The 11472-nt window shown below is 34.5% G+C and overlaps 1 protein-coding gene across 1 annotated transcript; it reads right to left on the reverse strand.

Moving 5' to 3' along the window:
* Positions 1-225: 225 nt before the first annotated feature.
* Positions 226-5277, reverse strand: LOC140433703 (uncharacterized). The gene has a single exon (XM_072521682.1). The coding sequence runs from the start codon at positions 5275-5277 to the stop codon at positions 226-228; it is 5052 nt and encodes a 1683-aa protein (XP_072377783.1).
* Positions 5278-11472: the final 6195 nt, after the last annotated feature.

Genomic DNA, 11472 nt, shown 5'->3' on the forward strand with positions numbered 1-11472 from the left:
AAACATTGCCTTTTGTAAAATGAAAACTTATACGAATTTATTGTCTTTTACCGAAACTGCCTCACTGTTTGCTGCTTGATGTCTAGTAGTCTCTCTTCCCCCTTGTCGTCTCTTCGGTGCGCGCACTGCTGGGTGAAGACACGCACACTGTTGCCGGTTGTAATAAAAAGTTTAATATAATTGTTTGCGGCGCAAACATGCCCCCGGCCTTGAAAGCAAAGGGCCTTAGCTTTCAATTGGTAATGGACAAATTTTTGTAAAGCTCCGCTTAACGATTCCATCTTGGGTCTTGATTGATGCTACTCTTGCGACGTTATCAGAGCCTTTGAAAATATGAACGATGCGACCTAAACGCCATTGAGTAGGTAGAGTATTGTCCGACTTGAGTAAAACAAGAGAACCCTCAGATAGGCTGCCATGGTTGGTTTTCCATTTGGTTCTGTGTTGAAGTTCGGCTATGTATTCGAGACTCCAACGTCGCCAAAAATGCTGACACAATAACTGGATGTGCTGATATCTGGTAAGACGGTTTACCCTTTCTTCAGTAATGTTGCGGTCTGGACATGCAACCAATGGTCGACCAATTAAAAAATGAGCAGGAGTTAATGGAGTATAGTCGGATGGATCGGATGATAGCGGACAGAGCGGACGGGAATTTAATATAGCCTCAATTTGATTTAACATAGTATTGAATTCCTCAAATGTAAAATGAGTGTTTTGAAGAACTCTCTTTAAATGGTGCTTACAACTCTTAACACCCGCTTCCCAGATTCCGCCCATATGTGGTGAATACGGTGGGTTGAAATGCCATGAAATAGCTTCTTGAGTATATGCTTTCTGCAAGGTTAGTTCGTTATTAGAAAGAAAAGTACCTAACTCTTTAAATGCCCCAACAAAATTAGTTCCGTTGTCGGAAAATATCTTTATAGGCTTGCCCCTCCGTGCAACAAATCTACGAAGAGCAAGTAAAAATTCGTTTGCTGAAAGACTTGAAACAAGTTCCATATGCACCGCCTTTGTAGTGAAGCAGATAAACAAGCTGATGTAACCTTTAATTATAGAACCACCACGCCCCTTGTGCGTTTTGATATTGAAAGGTCCAGCATAATCTACTCCGGTATAGCTAAAAGGACTAGACAAATTGAGGCGCTCCTTAGGTAAGTTACCCATCATAGGTTGTATGGTCTTTGGATTAAATCGAAAACAAGTGAGGCACGATTTAACTGTTGACCTAGCGAGTCTTCTGCCCCCGATGGGCCAGAATTGTTCTCGGATAGTGGCTAACAAACCCTGAGGACCAAGATGCATTAATCTATAGTGCTCAAATTGAAAAAGAAGCTGACAAAACTTGTGCTTTGAGTCTAAAACAATAGGATGAATTTTATTAAATTTATAGGAAGAATTGATCAGACGACCGCCTACCCGCAGAAGTCCTTTATCGTCCAAAAATGGGTTTAGACTAGCTAGTTTGCCCTTAATCATTGATTTTTTATTGGTTAAGAGTTCAATTTCATTTGAGAAAGATTCCTTTTGTGACATTCGAATTAATGAATGAAAAGCTTGATCTAATTCGTCAATGGAAATAGGAAATTTATTAAGAGATCTTTTCTCCTTATCTGAGCGCAGAGAATTTGATTTGAAACGAAAACACACAGCAACCACTCTTTTTAAATGACTAAGACGTGAAAAGTGCTCAAATGGAAATGACTTTGAGGCAGTGGCCAAATGAGTGAAATTCTGTTGCTTTAATTCTGGTAGGTCTAAAATATAGTCGAACTTTGAGGTGGGCCAAGAGGATTCATTCAACTGAAGCCATGGAGGACCTGACCACCATATCTCGTGATTCAAAATATGGCTGGGAAATAGACCTCTGGACAAGATGTCACATGGATTGTCACGTGATGATACGTGTCGCCATTTGCAATTAGAAGTGAGAGATTGAATTTCGGATACTCGATTACTGACGAATGTGTTCAGTAAATTTGGACTGGTGCTAATCCAGGATAGTACTATAGTAGAATCCGACCATAAACTAGTTTCGTTTATTGTTATTCTCAAAGATTGCTTCACTTTATTGAATAAACGTGCTAACAAAAGTGCTCCGCAAAGCTCTAACCTAGGGATACTAATTGATTTTATTGGAGCTACCTTTGACTTGGAGCAAAGTAAATGAATATGGACCTGATTGTCATGATCTACACTACGCAAATAAATGCACGCCCCATATGCAATACTAGAGCTATCGGCAAATCCATGAATTTCAATGTATTTATAATTTTTGCATATGGCATGCCTAGTAAAATTGACTTGACTAAGCTGGGCTAATTCAGATTGGAATTTAATCCAACGTTCTGCTAAATCGTTTGGAATGGGTGCATCCCAAGAAATCTTCTCGAGCCAAAGTTTTTGCATTATAGTTTTGGCTAACACTGTGCATGGACCTAAAAGTCCTAATGGATCAAAAATCCTGGATATTGAAGAAAGAACAGATCGCTTCGTAGGAATTGTATTGATGGGTAGTGTTTCCACCTCAAAATGTAGTAAATCCGCATTACATGACCATGTTAGTCCAAGCGTTTTTGCCTTTTCTTCTGGATCAAACTTCAAAATACATGCATCGTTTGAATGCTGCAAGCCATCTAATACTTTATTGTCATTAGAATACCATTTTCGTAGATTAAAACAACCTGCCTTTAAAATGTTTGAGACGGTTTGACAAATATGTTGGGCGTCTTCAATAGTGTCTGCTCCAGTAAGCATATCGTCAACGTAGAAATCGCGCAGAATAATTTCCGCTATCTCGGGAAAAGTTTTTTCATTGTCTGTGGCGAGTTGGATGAGACATCTTATTGCTAAGTAAGACGCACATGCTTGTCCGTATGTAACGGTGTTTAGAACAAATGTTTTTATTGGTTCGGAAGGATCGTCCCTCCATAATATTCTTTGTAAGTTTTTGCACTCATCGTCAACAGTAATCATGCGATACATTTTTTCGATGTCCGCTGTTACGACATATCGGTGCTGACGAAATCTAATTAGTATTGAAAATAGATCATCCTGTAAGGTAGGCCCGACGCATTGAATATGGTTCAAAGACAACCCTGATGTGGTCGGTGCTGAACAGTCAAATACTACTCGTAGTTTGGTAGTCAAACTTTGTTCACGAAGCACTCCATGATGTGGCATATAGTATACAGGATGAGGATAATCGTTTTCTTCTATCGCAGTCATGTGATTAAGCTCTTGGTATTCTTGCATGAACTGAACGTACAATTCACGGAATGATGGATTTCTTTTTAGTTTTCTTTCAAGGCTGTAGAATCTCTGTTCTGCTTGAACCTTGGATTCACCTAGTGATTCTGGTGACTGCTTTAATGGAAGACGCACAATAAATCGACCGTTCTCGTTACGACGTGTATTTTCCTTGAAGTGCTCTTCACAAAATTGCTCTTCAGTGGAGAGAATCTTCGTAGATTGGCATTCCTCCAATTCCCAAAATTTTGCTAATTGCATTTGCAAATCCAAATTAATGCTAGTGCTGAGGTGGCATCTGATATTGTTTAAACTAGAGAGGCCGACCTGACCCGATGCAACCCATCCTAGATGAGTCTCTTGGAAAACGTACTGGTTGATTTTGATTTGGTTGGGACATAATAGTTGCCAAAATAGATCTGCCCCAATTAAAATGTCAATAGGTCTAGATTCGAGAAACTTAGAATCCGCTAGGATAATATTGTTTGGGATATTCAAGGTTTCATTATCGACAAATGTTGCAGGTAGATTGCTAGTTATTTCCTTTAGAATAAAAAATGTAACATCAGCCTTAAAATAGTGATATTGTGATTCTATACATATATTGCACTTTCTGGAAGAACAAGAAGTCTGATTGCTGATGCCAGTGATAGAAAGATTGGTAGCTTGACCCTGAAAACCTAAGAGATTGAAGAAGCGCTCGGTTATGAATGATTTCTGAGAACCTGAATCTAGAAGCGCACGCGCAATGTGATATTTACCCCTCGAATCTGCTATTTTTACACAGGCAGTTGATAAAATTGTTTGCTGCACAGAGGGCAATGCAGTTATGGTAGTTAGAGAAGTGTTATTGTTTGCTATAGTTTCATTGTTTTCATGTTTATTACTAGAGATTTCCTCATGAATAAGAGTATTGTGCCATTGCTTACATTTTCGGCAAGGCCCTAGTTTGCATTTAGAACGAATATGGCCTGTTCTTAAGCAGTTTAGACATAATTTGGCTTTATTGACAAAATTGCGCCTCTCAAAAATAGAAAGCCTAAGAAATTGCTCACAGGAATAAATTGAATGATCGCCCTTGCAGAAAACACAACCTTTGCTAGTACCATTAAACTCGCTTGTAGAAGTAAAACTTCGAGCATACCCTTTAGACCGTTGCTTGGCATCGAATTTACCCGATTTCTCTTGTATTGAAGGCTGCTTTTCAATCTTACCCTCTATTTTTTCTAAATAGTCTGCACGATCCCTTAGAAATCGCTTTAAATCGCTCCACGTTTCGTCTTGCATCTCTTTAGTATGTTTTTCCCAATCACGTAAAATATTGTTGTCAAATTTAGATGTAATCATATGAATCAAGAGTAGATCCCAATTGTCAGTACTTTTATTTAAATTCTCTAATGCCTGCAAATGATTAGAAACTTCATCAACCAATGCTCGTATTTTGTGTGAAGTTTCTTTGCTTATTGTTTCTATATTAAAAAGTGCTTTTACGTGCTTGTGAATTAACATTTTAGCCCTATCGTATCTTTCGCATAGTGAGTTCCAAGCACTGTTGTAATAAGAAGCCCCGAATTTAATTTCTTTAATGACTTGTGCCGCGGAACCTTCTAATGAACCTTTAAGATAATAATATTTTTTCATATCGTCCAATTTTTTATTGCTGTGTATCATGGCTATGTAAGTATCGCGGAATTCGATCCAGTCCTCGTAGTTACCGCTAAATGTTTTTAGATGCATTGGAGGCAAAGAACTCAAATTTATATTGTCATTATCAGGAATATTGCTTGAATTTGAATTATCGTATTTGCTTATCAAGTGTTTGGCTAGTGCCACAGAATCGAAATAATTATTTTCAAAAGTGAACCTTTCGTTATCCTGAGTTTGTTGTAATTCTAGTTCTCCCTCAGCACTGATATCGATATCGCTTTGAATACTATCGAATTCCCCACATAATGGTTCTATCTTTTCTAGTCTTAATTTTAATTTTAAAATGTCCTGTTCTGAAATATTTGCCTCATTTGCCATATTGTTAACTATGCTAGTAAAGCTTGATAGTTTAGAATTTAGCGATGTGCGGCGCGAAATGAGTTTTTTCAGTTCTGCTTTCATGTTTAATCGAGTGCAAACACCACCAAAGATCGTTTAAATATAGTGTAATGTTAGCTAGATATGTTTGAAAAGAAAGAAAATAAAAAATAAAAAATATTTTAAGTTGAAAATTGATTCACCCTGTATATTGAATTTGCAGTAATTTTAACCTACTTAAAATAAATATCGTATTTGAGGTGACTGTAATATAGTTCAAACTTAAATTTATAGCTTTATTTTCAAAACAAATAAATTAAATTAATGAGGCTATAATAAAAAATGTTATTGTTTGGAATAGATAAAAAGGATCGCTCACTCACCAATTTGCAGGTAAAAAGTTGTCTTTCTTGGCATCGACAACCGTAGAAACTTGAATTTCAGCCTTTCTATAGTTCGTCAAGAAATGTTCCATCCGTGCTCGTTTGGACCAATAATGTTTATTGTATTGTAACTAGGCAAAATTAAAACTATGGTGGACTGTAAAACACTGGCTTTAATGCTGTTTAAAACAAAAACATTGCCTTTTGTAAAATGAAAACTTATACGAATTTATTGTCTTTTACCGAAACTGCCTCACTGTTTGCTGCTTGATGTCTAGTAGTCTCTCTTCCCCCTTGTCGTCTCTTCGGTGCGCGCACTGCTGGGTGAAGACACGCACACTGTTGCCGGTTGTAATAAAAAGTTTAATATAATTGTTTGCGGCGCAAACATGGTTCATAGATTATGCTATTTCTCTCACTTCCAACTTAATGTGCTGCATATCTTTTGAAAGGTAAATGTGCAAATTTTTTTTTGTCTATGCATGTTTGCTTATTTTATTAATTTGTAGATACACTAATAATGTGTATGAATTAATACACGAAACGTCTTCAATAAAAGAAGTAAGTAGCTAATATCCTTTCTCTTATTCTCCAACATTTGACCGAGAATCTTCCATTATAATAGTGAACTACGTTTAGTATCTATATACAATAATATATATATATATATATATATATATATATATATATATATATATATATATATATATATATATATATATATATATATATATATATATATATATATGTTCGGAAAGATTTCCGCGGTTAGTACAATTAAACTTAGAGCTAAGATTAATATTATTATAAAAATTAATATTAAACTCACCAGTCTTCCGGGTTGAACCACGTCGATATCCATTTTGCCGAGCTTTCGACATCCTCTCTGATGTCTTCTTCAGGGCTTCCGAGGTCTCAGTCTCCCGAGCCCCCAGACACTACTACACTCGCTAGTCACTTCTAGTTCACTCACTAGTTCATAGTGAACTAGTGAGTGAACTAGAAGTGACTAGTGAGTGTAGTAGTGAGTGAACTAGAAGTGACTAGTGAGTGTAGTAGTGTCTGGGGGCTCGGGAGACTGAGACCTCGGAAGCCCTGAAGAAGACATCAGAGAGGATGTCGAAAGCTCGGCAAAATGGATATCGACGCGGTTCAACCCGGAAGACTGGTGAGTTTAATATTAATTTTTATAATAATATTAATCTTAGCTCTAAGTTTTATATATATATATATATATATATATATATATATATATATATATATATGTATATATATATATATGTATATATATATATATATATATATATATATATATATATATATATATATATATATACCAGTAAATTTAAAGGGTCAAATACAAAATATAATTATTTTCTTTTATAACATACACATTACAAATATTTTACAAATAATCTCTTGGAACAAAGTTTATGAAATGCTATAGTACAAATCAGCAAGTATATAAAAGTGCTTTCTTAAATCACACTATCAATTCTATCAAATTTTCATCAAAACATGACCTATCCGCCTATGTCTTGGAGCATTCCATTGTAGTCCGGCAGAAAGTCTTTACTGTGAAGCTGATGAACCTCCTTTACGGCTTAGGTGAGGGTACCTTCTTCTTTTCTATGCTGCTGCAATTTTTTTAACAACTTGAATCCAGTATATCCTTTAATTACATCATCACACCAACCCTCCATATAACTTAACTATACATCGTTTTCCTAGTCTTCTACAGCCGTTATTAAAAGATATAAATTTGTCTGAAACCATAACTCTACCATTCACCAATAATATGTATTTTAACAATATGATACCTATATGAAAATAATGGGAATTAAAAACAATCACAGATGACTTATCATCGAAACAACTTATCTGGTTCGCACATACCAAAGGAACAACAAATATCAAAGGAAAAACTAAAATGGTAACTAGAAGGCAAGATAAAACGAGTTAGACCGAGAACAATTTGACTAGGAAGAATACACAAAGAACAGAAAGAAAAGAACATAGAAGACGACGTACGGAGGACCTATGAAAGGACCGGATAAGTTGGCAATTGGACGTCGGAAAACGGAGGGAAACGTTATAAACCGACATGTAGTAACGACAATAAATATATTAAAACAGTGTAAGTATAAAATACTCATTTTTTGTATTGTACTTGAAATATCTAAGTGTTCTGGTAACAAAGCAATAATATTCTGCTAAAAATGAAATGTTAAAATACTTGATTAAAAATCTGTCAATTTTTATTTCTCACAAGAAAATATATTTGGCAACTACTAAAACTTTTGAACTTTTGAAAACTATGGCAACAGTGGCTAGAAAAGTCTTTGCTGCGCAAATGACAAAAAAAGTTACCTGCATCTATCTATCATCCATCGGTAAATTGAAACAAATACCACTTTTGGTCCAGACAAATTAAAATATTCTTTTTACCACCAAAAATGAGATGTTTTAACCAAATAATGCTTCAAAAATAATGTACAGAATAATTTTGAATTTGGTTCCGCTAATGAACCAAATTATGTAACCATTAGTAACAATAATTATAACCAATAGTAACAAATAGAATCATTGTCCGTTTTTTTTGCGTGGAGTCTGCAAAGGCTTTGTTTCGCGTTAGTTCACTTGGAAAGAGCACTACTTGATATTGTAAAATATTGCAAAATAAGTTATCTCGATTGAAGGAAAAAACGACTCAAGAAGATAATGCTCGAGCTTAAAAGATGTAAGGTACTGAATAAGCATGGACACCCATTTTTTATTAATAATAGCACAGCATTGAAAAATAATAAAATTCCCGAAACTATTGCCAACTTTCTGTAATGGAGAGAGAAATTTGGCAGAAGAAGGACGAAGAAGAAGAGAATAAAAGTAAATACTACAGCTATATACTACAGCATAAAGCTTTTAAAAACTTTTTTGATATTTTCTTTTATTTATGCAATTAAAATTTGTTGTTCGATTGAAATTGCAAAATAAATAACATTTTAACTTAAATTATTCAATTTGTTGCCGCGTCTATATAACTAACCAAATCATACGAATAATAACTAAAATACAAAGATAAATAGTGTAGTCTGTTTTACCTGCATTTGGTGTAACATCAATTCCTGCGATTTCCGACATTGCTTGCCAGTGTCTCTTTCTTAAACAATGGTTGCACACAATCTTCATTACTTTAACAGATGGTTCAAATGCCTCGATGCGTCGTAAAGCTGTTCCACAGAGTTTTAATGGTGCAGGCCAGTTTAGAATATCAGGATCGTCAACCGTTCCTTTAAATCTTAAACTTATATTGTCATCTTGGGCTTGTCGTAATTTTTGTCTATAAGTTTTATAAGTTTCAGACAATTCTTTTTGATATTTTTCTACAGTTACTTTAGTACTGTCATAGTCGAGCATATCAAAAGGACCATCTTGCCAACTATATAAGTTTTGTTGTACTTCGAGACATACATTTAGAAGGTGATGAAAAGGATATACATAGTTTTTTAATTCTTCATATTCAGTATATGTAGATTTTGGAAAACTCAAAGTTACCTAGAACGCAAATTTGTCAAAAATAATTGTCAAATATAAAATTTTGAACTTTGTCAGAGGTCAAAATATTAGCTAGCTAATAATATATAGAGTATATATATATATATATATATATATATATATATATATATATATATATATATATATATATATATATATATGTATATATATATATGTATATATATACCTTGTAGGTAAAAGTTTATGGTCGGTATGGTAAAATTTAACAGGATATCTAACACAGATATAAAATCATATTTTCAGCGAATACGACAAAGATAACAATCATATTTCCCCTTGGTCTCCCCTCCATATTTGACGCCCATTGCCCATTGGTGAGACGATTAGTTCCGATCAGAGATATTTTACATATCTCTGCTTCCGATCCTATTATAAGAAACTAGAGGTAGGTCGTTGACATTTACAAATAGTACTTACATTTACATTACACATTATTAAATCTCGAATCGTCTAAATTGACATTTAACTTTAAATGTCATTTAAAAAGTTTTTCCACTTTTCTTGTTAGTCGTGTTCTTCTTTTATTTAAAATTAAACCAGATTTTGAACATGTGTTCACAAGGCACAGATTTTGTTACAATACTACAATATTTTATGAATATAGTGGTTAAGTTAAGATACACATGGCGATGGTTTTTCCACCACTGTAATGGACAGTTCCAATCTCCGTTCGAAATTTTTTGTGGGTAATATCATCAGACAAATACATGTCGACTTCTTTTATATCTCTCGGTACAGGTGTTTAGATGAGTCATGTCCAATTCATCAAAAATACACCATAGATTTAAGTCATCTTTATCAGTTTCTTTTTCTTGTACTGGTTGATTTTCAATAGTACAATCTTCTTTTCTTTTTTTATAGAAGTAACCAGCTTCTTAACTCTTTCTTTTGTTTTTTTACCTTCATTTTTATCAGAAAATCCCTGCATTTTAAATCATTATTTGTCATTTTTGAATCTACGTTTTCTCACTGGTAAGCCAACTAGTTGATGCTTAATTCAAAAAAACTACGTTTTGTGTAGACGTAAAGAGAGGAGCAACGAACACTTTACGTCGACGAGGACGATTATTTGATCTGAAAGACTACTACAAAACTAAAAATTACTCTTTCGGGACAGTGGATAGTCGGGCTATCGGTTAACGTTGAAAATAAAATAACTAGGTATTCGGATTAATGAATGAGTTTCGATTTACGATTGATCTGCATTTTCGAAGGTGATGGATACTTCCATTAATAAAAATATTAGTTTAGAGTAAAAGAAACAAATAGATATGGATTTACTAAGCCTATGCAAAGACTCGTTTCATCCGTTTTCCATAGTTGAAGAACGAGTTTTTAAAAAGTTTGCAGGGTGGATTCCTGGATATAAACCACCAACAAGAAAAACTTTGTCAGGTTCATTACTTTAGGAATGTTATATCAAAACTGAGCAAATTATTAGATCACAAGTTGTTAAAGAAGTAGAACATATCTGTATTACTACTGGCATCTGGAAATCTGGAGTAAGTGAGAGTTACATCGCATTAACAGGACAATATTTAACCGAAAATTTAGAATTTAAAACGGTTTTATTAGGCTGCTGCCATTATTCAGAATTCAGAAAACATCGCATTTGAAATTAGTGAAATTATTAATCAGTGGGGTCTAAAACCAAAAGTACATTTTGCAGTAACTGATAATACCTCAAATATGGTCAAAGCTATTAAATATGTTTTGGAATGAAAACATTTAAATTGTTTTGCTCATACGTTAAATTTATTGGTGGAAGACGCACTTAAATGCTGTCGTGTACAAATAGATAAAATAAAAAGTCTTTTTTCGACAATTCGGCAAAAAACACATTTCAAAAAAAGTACCTTATCTTAAGAAATGCTTTTAAATATCAATTACCACATAACAAAGTTCCTTCTTCTTCTTCTTCTTCAAGTGCCCTGTCCGTTGCGAACGTTGGCTATTAACATGGCAATTCTGATCTTATTTGCGGCGCTTCTGAATAGTTCGACCGATGTGAGCCCGAACCACTTCCTCAGATTTTGGAGCCACGAGTGTCTTCTCCTGCCTGGCCCTCGCTTACTGTCTATTTTTCCCTGGACAATCAATTGCAGTAGACGGTACTTATCGTGTCTCAATATGTGGCCTAGATATTCAAGCTTTCTTTGTTTAATTGTATTCACGATTTCTTTCTCCTTTCCGATTCTTTGGATTACCTCTGTGTTGGTGACATGTTCGGTCCAGG

The sequence above is a fragment of the Diabrotica undecimpunctata genome, chromosome 2, assembly GCF_040954645.1.
Source record: "Diabrotica undecimpunctata isolate CICGRU chromosome 2, icDiaUnde3, whole genome shotgun sequence".
NCBI classification, from domain to species: Eukaryota; Metazoa; Arthropoda; class Insecta; order Coleoptera; family Chrysomelidae; genus Diabrotica; species Diabrotica undecimpunctata.